At 39.9% G+C, this 11,764-nt stretch overlaps 1 protein-coding gene across 1 annotated transcript; it reads left to right on the forward strand.

Moving 5' to 3' along the window:
• Positions 1-2,996: 2,996 nt before the first annotated feature.
• Positions 2,997-11,764, forward strand: LTV1 (LTV1 ribosome biogenesis factor). Its single transcript, XM_010122634.2, has 11 exons — positions 2,997-3,014; positions 3,184-3,315; positions 3,820-4,008; positions 5,049-5,136; positions 6,051-6,171; positions 6,971-7,220; positions 7,935-8,062; positions 9,024-9,163; positions 9,447-9,499; positions 10,212-10,412; positions 11,005-11,764. The coding sequence occupies exons 1-11, from the start codon at positions 2,997-2,999 to the stop codon at positions 11,116-11,118; spliced, it is 1,434 nt and encodes a 477-aa protein (XP_010120936.2). The 3' UTR covers positions 11,119-11,764.

Below are 11,764 nucleotides of genomic sequence, written 5' to 3' on the forward strand. Positions count from 1 at the left end.
AGCAGGGTCACCAGGCGTTGTGGGGCGTCAGGTGTCATCCTGTTACCAAATCTAGGTGCACGTACTTTGCACCCTGCAGTCTTCTAGGGAGAGGATTATTAATCTAAACAGCTTTGTTGCCCCATGGAGCAGTGGGGTGATTCTGCTCTTGAAGTCACCTTGTGAAGAGCTCGCGCTGCTATTCCACCTGTCACCAGGTTTGCAGTATGGACATACTATAGGAAGAGACTTGCTCCCGTTAGGCACAGTCCTGAAAAACCCATTCACGGTACGCAGTCAAAGGGTCGCTAACATTCCCAGCTCCACGAGGTGTGGACGACAACCTTCAGATGGCTGATGGCAACAAGAGACCAACCATGCGCTTTTGGGAAGCAGGAGGAAAGGAAGGCCTGGCCTTTGTGCAGATACATGCGGGGATGATTTGAATCCGCTGGTTACCGGAGTCGCTTCAATTGGTGGCGCAGATCAGATGAGTTCGTGCCCTTCCACGGGAGTGATGTGGTGAAACTTGATGGTAAAGCTGCAAAACTTCGGAAAGCAACCAAATGAGTTACAATCAGGGCTCTTCTGGAGCTTTAGTGACACCTACTGAAAAACAATGAAGGCCGCTCATTTATGATTAAAGATAAGATTTTAAGGTGTACGTGTGTATATATTTAGCAATCTGCATATACACACATCCTATGTTCATAATTTTTTAATTTTCAGTAACAACCTTTCCACACCTGGTGTTGTTTTAATTGTCTGTACACACATGGAGGAAGCTGCTCCCTTCTGTGTATTAAGCTTTTTGAAACGTCATTTATTCCTAAAATACCAAGCTGTTTGTTTTGGGTGTTTTTTTTTCTTTCAGCCAGGATCGCGTACATGTGTGTCTGTGTGACTGCGCACAGGCTCGCTACACGGCGTCGGTGTAGCTTACACAGCTGGTGTCGCATCGCAAGAGCTAAGGACAAAATATGGCAAAACACTGGTGATATTATGACGTATTATTTACGCCTGAGCCTTCAAATCCAGCCTGGACACGAGCTACTACGCACCCACACCGCAAAGCCGGCGCCCGGGGGCAAAGGGGCGCTGAGGGGAGGGCGGGGCGCTGAGGGGAGGGCGGGCGCTCCCCACGGCCCCGCCCCTAACGGAAGCCCCTAGCACAGGGCGCAGGGGGCGGAGCCACGAGGCCTAAGCCACGCCTCTCCGCAGGGGAGCCCCGCCCCGCCGCTCTTCCCCTCCTGCCGGCACTAGCCCCACCACTGCGCACGCGCCCTGCCCTTTGGCCCGCTGCAAAGCGTCCTGCCGTTGCGGCCCGCTGGCGAGCGGAACCATTCTTCATTGCTGTGGGGGGAGTCACGGGAAAGTAGGCCTGTGGAGGGTGGGAGGAAGAACCCTGCGTGGGTTCACGGAGGCTCTATTTTATTAAAGTTGTGTTTAAGTCTGAGAAAACTCTCGTTTGTTTTGTTACTGGTGAAAAAAAAAGCCCTGTCCGGAGTGGCAACCTATCTCCTTCCCCTCGTCTGTCAGTGGTTTATCCCAAGATGGAGGCCGCAGCTCGGCGGTGCTGACTGCCGGCCCGCGTGAGAGCGAGCAGGGCCGGGGCTGCCGGGAGTGACCGGAGCGGCTCCCCTCGCCATGGTGAGGAGGGGGGGCGGGGCGGGGCCGGGCCGGGCCGGGCCGGGCCACCGTCGGTTCTCCTCCAGTGTTTGGGGTGAAATCGGGCCGAGGAGAAACTGCACCCGGGCCGCTGTGCTTGCTGGGCTGTCCGGGAGCTTTCCCCGGCCTGGCCCGGCCCCGGGGGTCTGCCCCGGCAGCTCCGGACCCGCGGCGGCGGTGCGGAAGGAGGCGGCGCGCTGAGGGGCGGGAGCGGCCGAGGCGCGACCCAGGCTAACGCGGGGGCAGCTCTTACCGGTGCCTGGCTCGTACCGTCAGTCCCCGGCAGGTCTGTCCGTACGGGTAGCACAGGGCCTGCTTCCAAAAAGTCTTGTATTGCCTTTTATGGTTGCTGTAAGTATAAAAGAGTTTAAAGTGCAGTTATAGAATCATGGAGTAGTTTGGGTTGGAAGGGACCTTTAAAGGCCACCTAGTCCAACCCCCTGCAAGGAGCAGGGACATCTCCAACCAGATCAGGTTGCTCAGAGCCCCGTCCAACCTGGCCTTGAATGTTTCCAGGGATGGGGCATCCACCACCTCTCTGGGCAACCTATGCCAGTGTTCCACCACCCTTATGGCAAAAAGTTTCTTCCTTATGTCCAGTCTGAATCTACCTCCCTCTATTTTAAAACCATTGCCCCTTGTCCTATTGCAACAGGCCCTGCTGACGAGTTTCTCCCCATCTTTCTTATAAGTGCTCTTTAAGTATTGGAAGACTGCTGAAAGGTCTCCCGGGAGCCTTCTCTTCTCCAGGCTGAACAAGCCCAGCAGTTTGGGGTTTTGAACTCAGAACATATGGTTTGACTGCCTGTAACATTGTATACTTAAACTTACGAGGTAACGAAGGTAGGTTAGATCCATAGAGTATTTTCCAAGTTGCATATATCTGCTATTAATACATTTTGGTAGGTAGGCAAAGCCAGAAAGTTTGCTAAAAGTATTTCGCCGAGTCAGATCTGCTAAGCTGTAGAAAAGGCTTTCTCCCAGTTGAGAATACCTCAGATTTTGGTTCATCCAGAATGTAGACGGGTTTTTTATGTTAGAGCTATGTCTGTGTAACGGTGCAGTTGATCATTTTCATGATTGATATTGGATTAGTGATGTAGGAACAGCTGTCTAAACAATTTTCAAGAAGCTAGCTGTGTCTGGTTGAATTTCCTTATGTCAGTTTCCTGTGTTTCTTGGATGAAGTTTGTTTCAGATTTGATCCAATGTTTACAAAGCAGTTCCTTTAAAAAGTTTCTTTCTGGAATTATATGTTAACCTTACAGGCTATAATCAAATATTTATTTTACCAATGTTTTGACATTTTGCAGCTGAATACAGCTGCATGTGCTGTTAGAACATGTGAAATGGCTGTTGTGCATGGGGTGAGGAGAGTTAAGCTACCACTAGTCTCTTTCTGCTTTGTCTCTAAGTGTATGTTTATAAGCCATTGCCTTAAAAGGAATGCAGTAGCATGCTCCAGGCAAAAGATTCTTTTTAGGTACATTTAGTATTTTATTTTTTATTAATGATTAACCGAATGTTCTTTTGCAGCCTCACAAGAAAAAGAAACCCTTCATAGATAAGAAGAAAGCAGTGACGTTTCACTTAGTGCACAGAAGTCAGCGAGATCCACTTGCTGCTGATGATACTGCACCCCAGAGAGTTCTGCTGCCTACACAGAAAGTAAATACTCACTTCTAATATTGAGATTCATTCAGATAAGAAATGCTGCAGGAGAGAAAAGTGGGTATGCAATCGTGCAATTAAAAAACATAGCGTGAGAGAAGATAGTCTTTAGCCTTTAATAATAGCTTATTAAAAATAAGGGGATGTTGTAGCGAATTCAATAGTTGTGAGTTACTACCTGATGGGTTGAAGAATGGCTAACTGATGTTAGGAATATAAAAGTGTTAAAAAAACAACAGCAAAGATTGCCTGACCCACACTGGAAAAACAGGCTTTGTCAATTATGCTGCTGATGGAAAACATTTTTCAAGGTCCTGTTCAGACAGCACTGAACCAGATGGTTATAACTTTCTAATGGGCTGTGTGTTAGGGACATGAGTGGAGAGAGGACTACAAGGACTTCAGAATTCAGGCATTTTCACTAGATGAGTTACTTTTCTTTTTGCTAGTAAGTTTTAATGGACTGAAGTAACTAAAGGTATTTCTTTTTACAATTCCAAGGGACATGAGGAGCAAAGGAGGGAAGAGCAGCGGAAGTACGGAGTCTTCTTTGATGATGACTATGACTATTTGCAGCATCTAAAAGAAGCCTCTGGTCCCTCTGAGCTGGTCCCTTCTGTGCTTGGACAGCAAAGCAGAATTGTTGTCACAAGTGAGGGGCACATAGAGGATGAAATTCAGCGAGTTCCAGTAAGTAGTATTTTTATAATAATCATCTTATCCTGTTCTGTGGAGTTTAGCATCCTTAGGCACATTAACCATATTCCACAAGTGTTACTGTGGCTGTGACCTATATGTATATGGGATCCTTTTGACCCATAGTCAGACTTTCCTACAAGTAAAACAAAAGTTGACAAGCCAAAGTTTATTGTGGAACAGTCTTTTGCTAGCACAGTGTTAAAATACTTTGTGTACCCATGACAAGCTTTTCTTGACAGGGTCGGCTTACAAAGGTATTTGAACAACTCATGTTTTTCTGGGGTTGGCATTTGGTTTTAAGATTTTTAGAACTTTTTAATGCTCTGGGAGTTATGAATATACCAGGTTGTATTACCAGTACATGTTTTTAAAGTGGAATATAGCAGAACCCAGAGGGAATAAAACCAAACTTTGCAATTACTGGCCTAATTTGTGGAATTTCGTTATGCTAGTTCATGTCAGAATGGAAAATCAATAAATAATTTCAGGCAATGAAGTATGCATTTGCCAGTCAGTCACTTTTAATTGAGGGAATTTGTTTAACCAGATACTGTAATTGTAGTCAAAACTGATGTTATTGGTCAGAAATACCTTTCAGGTACAGTTTGGTGATAGTACATAAGATTTAAAGTTATTTTAGATTTGCATGTTAGCAAGTTTTTAATAAGGCTTTCAATAAAGGGGTAATTTCAAATGTGTATTAGTGTTCTCCAGAACAAAAGAAAATGACAAATTTCATTGTGCCTGCTGTACAGCCATTCCCTTAAAAGCTTCAGAGATGCAAAAATACTGTTTCTATACCTGGAGAATATTGACATGACAATTAATGCTGACAGCATTTTACCTTGCTTTCATTGTGCAACTTTTAAAATTTGCCATCGATAAAGTAGCACTTCTCTTAATGTTTAAATAGCACGCACAGAGATTCTTTTGGTCATGTGATTATCTGCACATTTTTGTTGATGTGAGCTCAAATGAGAAACTGAGAGCAAGTGTATTGTGATGCTGATTTTTTTATTCTTTTCTCTAAGGCTCCATCTATTAAGTTGCCTTCCTCAGTATTTGCCACAGAGTTTGAAGAGGATGTGGGCTTGTTAAATAAAGCCGCTCCTGTTTCAGGTATGGTTAAATCTTTTACCTTTCTGTAACGCGAGTTGCCGTCTAGGTGCTGGATGCTTATTATGGCTTCAGTTACAGTGTTGTCTTAGTTTTGGTTTAGAACATACTCAATAGCAGACATAAAGAATGATCTATAAGAGACCTGTGTTTCAGTTTGAGACCTGTTTCTGTGATTCACTAATAATAGCTTTTTAGCTTTGCTAGGGGGGAGTCCATGAGCTGTTACTATTGTGTAGCAAATATAAACTAATAACAGGGGAAAACTGTAGGTAATACTACTGATTTAGTACCCCATCTGTTTGAATCCAAGTCTCGAACTGGATTTTCACTCTCAAAATTTCTCTTCTTTTCAAATGCGGAGTGGTGTTTCCTTTCCTCCATTAGTATTATTTCAGTACTACAGGCTGTAGGTTCACTTTTGCTATGTACCCATGTTTGCACTGAACATTCACTTTGCAGCTATCTTAATATTTTACAACAGGAATTGATGGTGGTAGTTCTCTCTGTCCTGACAGAAGGATGCTAAAGACACTTCTGTTAATTGCAGTAGAGAAACACTTTCTGACTTTTTGTGATTTTAGGGAGTGGGTTGATATACAGTACTCTTAACTTAGATATCTTTTCTTCTACAATACTGTAAGTAAAATATATTAAAATACCCAGAGGTCTTAAGCCTCCAAAAATGCTCTTTTCTGGATGAGGAAAATTGACAGGAGGCTAGTGACTTGCCCTGGCTTCTAGCAAATCTACAAATATTTTTGAGGAATTTTGGAATTCTTAGGTTTAGTGTTTCCTTAGTGCAAATTAACAGTCTAGCTGAATTGTTTTTTATCCAGGAAAGCACCTTCATAACGTTAGAGAAACTTAAATATTTATGTTGTGTTGTTTATTTGTTTGTTTGTTTTACTTTCTAGGACCACGGCTAGATTTTGACCCTGATATTGTTGCAGCTCTTGATGATGATTTTGACTTTGACAATCCAGAAAATATTCTGGAAGATGATTTTGTTCTACAAGCAAATGAACCACAGGAAGGGTACATAGAGCTTTGTAGAACTGTTTGTCTTTTTTACATAAAAAGGAATGATGATATTTGTTATTTCATGCAGTGTTGTTGTAGAAAGCAAGAATGATTTCATATTTCAAACTGAATACTTAGATGTGTTAAAGGAAAAAAGTATTACCTTGTGTTATGTGGGTGGTAGCTTACAAAATCAGTTTTTCATGTGTTATCCAAGATATGTGGGTTTCATTTGTTACTTTGAGCTGATGGATTATATGTGTTTGTGGACATATGCAATGTACGGAATAATGAGATTCTTGAACTATTTAAAACATTGCCATCTATCACATTTAAAATACATTAGTAATGATATTGATGAAGGCTAACAGATGTTTCCAGAACCTTTACAAATTATTTACGTGATACCTCACTGCCTATTATTTCTTTACATTTTGGTATCGTTCTTATCATTTTATGAACAATGAGAATTTTTGCTAGTTTTAATATTAAAGAATGCAGCTAGTATTTTTCTTTTTCCACTTCGACGTGTACAGCGGAATGTAAACATAACCTCACTCGCTGTGCACAGATGTGTGATCCAACAGTTACCAGAAATGTGTTCAGCTTTCAGACAGAAGTAGTAGTATGCTGACTTTGGCAACACTGTCCCTGCTGAATTTGTTTTTCTTTTACTGTCTGGAAAATAACTTTTTATCTTTACCTCTCAAGATTTAAATCTATTATTGCCAAATGCTTTCAGATAACCCAGCACTGGTCAGAGCTGTGGAAAGGTCCATGTATTATTCTAAAACTGTTTAATACTTCTGTTCAGGGGATCAGATGTTGAGGATGAAGATGAATGGGAAGATGTGGAAGAAGATAGTGATGAAAAGGATAGTTGCAGTAACGATAAAGACTATGATTCAGAAGGCCCTTTGTCAGATGATGGGGTTAATGGACAGACAAAAGAATTTCTTTTTATGCAAGAGGAAACCAGGAGTCGTTTCACAGAATATTCTATGACATCTTCAGTAATGAGAAGGAACGAGCAGTTAACCCTGTTGGATGACAGATTTGAGAAGGTGAGGCAGCTCAAGAATGTAACTGTTAAACCTAAGAGTGTTAAGTGTTCTTTATCTTTTGATTCAACTCATAAGGTGGTGTCCTGTATGCCTGTGCAAATTATTATGGCCTTCAGTAATCAGGGCATCAGACAACCATTCTTTGCACATATTATATTGTGTGCAGTAAGAGGCTTATGTTAAGTAGTTAGTGTTAAGTGCTCTTAAAAAGCATAACACTGATAGAGTTAAACAAAATTTTCCCAATCGCTAATGAGAATTTGTAGTTGATGTTACACCTGTGTCTGAGAGGCTCAGTTCAACACAGCAAATCATGTCCAAGTGCCCGGTAAAGACTTACTTGTTTCACCCTTTCTCCCCACTGTGTCAGGTGTACATTCTTGAAATTATGTCAGAGCAGTCAAAAAGTGGTGTAGCTTTTGTCCTGAGCAGTGACAAGCTTTGTAATGTACAGATTGGAATAACACATCAGAATAAGAAACATTTTCCAGAAGCCGATTTAAATATCATTGAAGGATAACTTTGTGACTCCCATGCTGGAAGAATATGGACAGTAAGGAGGAAATCCTGCTGCAGATGTGTTTCGCAGTTGTTCAGCAAATGAGAACGGACAGGAAAAAGAGGCAAATAGAAATAAAGGTGTAGATCTTCTTTAAGCTATCAAGAAGTTGCGTGGTAAATGCGATCTAATTACAGATAAGCACTTCATTTTAGTTTTTTGAACAATTTGATGAAGATGAAATTGGAGCCTTGGATAATGTGGAGTTAGAAGGCTATATTAACACGGACAATGCTCGGCTGCAGGAAGTTCTGAATGATTACTACAAAGAGAAAGCAAAGAAGTATGTATTCTCAAATACTGCTGTGCATAAGTAGTTATGTAATCCTGTGTTTATATTGAAAGTTTGGATATGTTGTTTCCAATTCCAATTCAAGGATTACATCCCACAGTAAGAGCAGCTACATAGAGTATGACCCTTTTTTTTATGTCACTGAATGTCACTCTTAACTTACGAGATGATAAAATTAAGTGGAGGCGTTCTGTTGGTTTATGTGAGATTATGCTCCTTTTGTGTAATTATATTGATTTTAATGTAAGTAATATCTAGAAGCATTCTTCATTTCCCTTTTTAGTGTAACTTGCCTCTCTCCTTATACCTTCACTTTTGATTTTAACAGACTCTGTAGCCAAGTATGTTTTGTCCTGCTGGTATGCAGCTCATTCCACTGTATACCCAGTTACAGGACAATAAACTCACAAGCGACTGTTGCATGAAGCACTGAAAAAAATCAGTGCTTGTAAAGCAACTCTGTGTTAATGTAAGACTGCATTTCCACAGTATAGTCACTTTGTCTTAAAGCAGGTGATATTATCCCAGAGCTGAATGGCTAAATCTCCATTCTCACTTTAGTCTCATGTTTCCTGATTGAAAGATGCGTGTAATGTGTCCCTTGTAGTGCAAGATAACTGGTCAGTAGCAGAGTACATAATCACCTCTAGAGCTGCCTTGCTTACAGACTAAAAAGTGTATCCTCCATTCCTGCCCTCTAGTCACAAACTTTGTGTGCCACATACTTCTGATATGCAGAAATACTTTTTTTTTTTTTCAACTATGTCTCTTGTCCTAATGTTTTAGTTTATTTTGGGGATGCTTTCTTAAGGAAACTTGGTTTTTCACCAGGTTTCATTGGGAATAGTTATCTTTGGTTTGAGGTTTTACTGAGGGGAGACTGGGTTTACATTTTTATACATTTTCAAGAAAAGATAAATCTTATTTTTTTCTTCTCTGGACTTCTTCAAAGTTGTGTGAAATTGGATGCTCTTGAACCCTGTGAAGATTTAGACTCTCCTATGAATGAAGAAAGTGAGGAAGAAAAGGAAGAAATAGTTGCTGTAGTTATTGAGGAACCAAAAGAAAAGTGGGATTGCGAATCCATTTTGAGTAAGTATTTTGGAGTTTGCTTGTTTGTTCCAGATTTCAAAGTAAGTGATAGGCGATCTCAGAAGTTTTCTAACAGTGCTTTAGGTAAAATAATTTATGCTTCTGAAGCACAACAGCAGGAATTCTTGCTAGATTAACCTACTGTTTTTGTGTGAATGACAGTTCTTGCCATTTTATATCTTCAAAGACTAAGTAGTAGTACAATTCATAGTAAATTTACCTAATTTCTATTTGCAAGCCTTTCTTCACTGTTTTTTTTTTTTTTTTTTCCTTTGTGACCTAGGTACATACTCAAACTTGTATAATCACCCAACACTTATTAAGGAGCCGTCAAAGGTAAAATCATTAAACTTATTCTGACTAACAATGTGGCCTGGGAGAACTTGAGACAAAAGTGATTGTCCTTCTTTTGAGAACACACATCCATTGAAAAAACAGAGCAGAAAAGAGAGTTGGGGAGGGTGTTAGCCTCTGGTATTACTTCTTCACTGTAGAAGGGTTTGAATATATTTTTTTCTATAGAAGGAAAATTGAGTAAGTTCCAAATTTCTATAATAGCTAGGCAGAAATGTAGAGAGCAAGGAATTTACTTTGTTGTTATCTGTGGTATATCCTCATGTAATCTGTGTCTCACAGATCAGGTTTTCTTTTTTGAACATAGGCTTCTCTTTCCCTTCTGCAATTTGAAACAATTTATTCCAGTTCTTTGACATTCCAGACGTTCTCCATCATTACAACATAGTTTGATGTTCCAGATGTGTGAGATTTTGAAAAGAAATCTTTTTCTTGAAAGCTTATTCTTTTTTTTTCAGTAATATTTAAATAACAGGAACTTTTTCTTGTTCAGATTCTGCTCATGGGTGTGTTTGATTTCTTACTTTGGGATTAATGTGCATTTTTCTGAGGGAAAAAATATAGTATGAGGAAACTCACATGTTTATTACTGTTAAATCTGAATCAAATGTTTTTGAACTGATAAGGCAATGTGATGTGCACGTCTTGGAGAGAAAGCTAGGGACCATTAAAACGCATGTGCTCTCTATTTTAGCCCAAACCAATAAAAATTTCCCAGAAGACCGGAATTCCCCTACATATCTTGCCTCAGAAAGGTCCTACTGCTAAGCAGATTGAACGCATGCAAATGATTAATGGCAGTGACCTCCCAAGAGCATCAACACAGCCCCGTTCCAAAGATGAGAGCAAAGAGGATCGCAAAGCTAGGAAACAGGCAATTAAAGAGGAAAGAAAGGTATGCCTTATTTTAAATAAAACCCTGTAAAAACATGTTATGGTATCTGGATTTGGTCTTACAAACATCTTTAAAGCCCATTTGTTCTTATGTCTGGAAATCAGTGGGAAAAACTTGCTGGTCTCAAGGACTAATTATTGCTTCTTTAAAAAAAAAATCCTGTAGAAAGGAAGTTAACCTCATAACTTTGTCATCCTAATTTCCTGTATGGAAATTCTGGTCTGTTACTGTGGCCAGTATTACATATATAACTTCAGAAGGAGCCCTCTTATTTCCTTATTATCTGGGGAAGCAAAGAAAACAGTTGTCATGTTTCAGATCACACAATATGAAAAGTCTCTGAACGAAATGTGGGGAATCAAATTTGTCACAATGATACACTAGTTGTTTTATGTAGGAACAGAAATTACCAGCATATTAGAAGTTTCATCTATTTAAAGACTATAATCCTGGTGATACATATATTAATTAGACTACTAATAATTAGCGCCATAAATATTATTGTGCAGCTTGCTACTGTTTTCATGATCTAGAACTGTTACTTAGAATGGTTATGCCTATTTTGTAAACTTGTAATTATTCATATGCACAGGAACGCAGAATGGAGAAGAAAGCCAATAAGCTAGCCTTCAAATTGGAGAAAACAAGGCAAGAAAAAGAGTTGCTCAATCTGAAACAAAATGTTCAAGGACTGAAGCTGTCCTGATGAAACTGAAGAACTTACTGTGGAAACATTCTTAAGTTTTGATTTGTATTGAGAAGGAAACTGCTAACTCATAGCTCTGCCAGTCATGCACAAAGGGGGTTATTCAGATATTGCTGTAACAAGAACAAGTAACTTGTCATTCTTTCTGAAAAGAAGTTAGACATAAACCAATGTATTAGTGATGTCTGTTCTGTCATGAGTGACATGGCAACTGTTGCAAAGTTTCGTAATAGAAACGTATTAAAATTTAAAAAAAAAATTTTTTTACAAGCTATCACTAGACAAAATTTTATGTATATGTATTTGTTGAATGTGTTCAACGAATCAACAGACTCCTACAGATTTGATCTGATTAGATTCTTCTATTAAATTATTTCCCTTTACAAAGCAGTATATCCATTTATGTCTTCTCTCCCTTACACAGACGGTTAAATATAGTGCCTTGATATAGCACAGTCCTGTAAGTCAAGGAGTTTTTACCCACTCCTTAGTTCTTTCCCAGGTTGGTTATTTATTGTTTGGGTACTATTATGGAAGTTGTAAAATAACCTTTTGTAAACAGAGGTGTCTGAAAAGCTGTAGGTAGACACCCCTGTTACCTAACCTGAGTTTTATATTTCTTAGCAAATAAAATCTGTCGCAGCAA

The sequence above is a fragment of the Chlamydotis macqueenii genome, chromosome 3 (genome assembly GCF_036417535.1).
Source record: "Chlamydotis macqueenii isolate bChlMac1 chromosome 3, bChlMac1.mat, whole genome shotgun sequence".
Taxonomy (NCBI): domain Eukaryota; kingdom Metazoa; phylum Chordata; class Aves; order Otidiformes; family Otididae; genus Chlamydotis; species Chlamydotis macqueenii.

Bases quoted from the DNA above. Each gene is read 5' to 3' on its own strand.
- LTV1 (XM_010122634.2), top strand. The intron at 5,137-6,050 runs GTATGGTTAAAT...TTTACTTTCTAG, and splicing joins TAAAGCCGCTCCTGTTTCAG to GACCACGGCTAGATTTTGAC. The intron at 8,063-9,023 runs GTATGTATTCTC...ACTTCTTCAAAG, and splicing joins TACAAAGAGAAAGCAAAGAA to TTGTGTGAAATTGGATGCTC.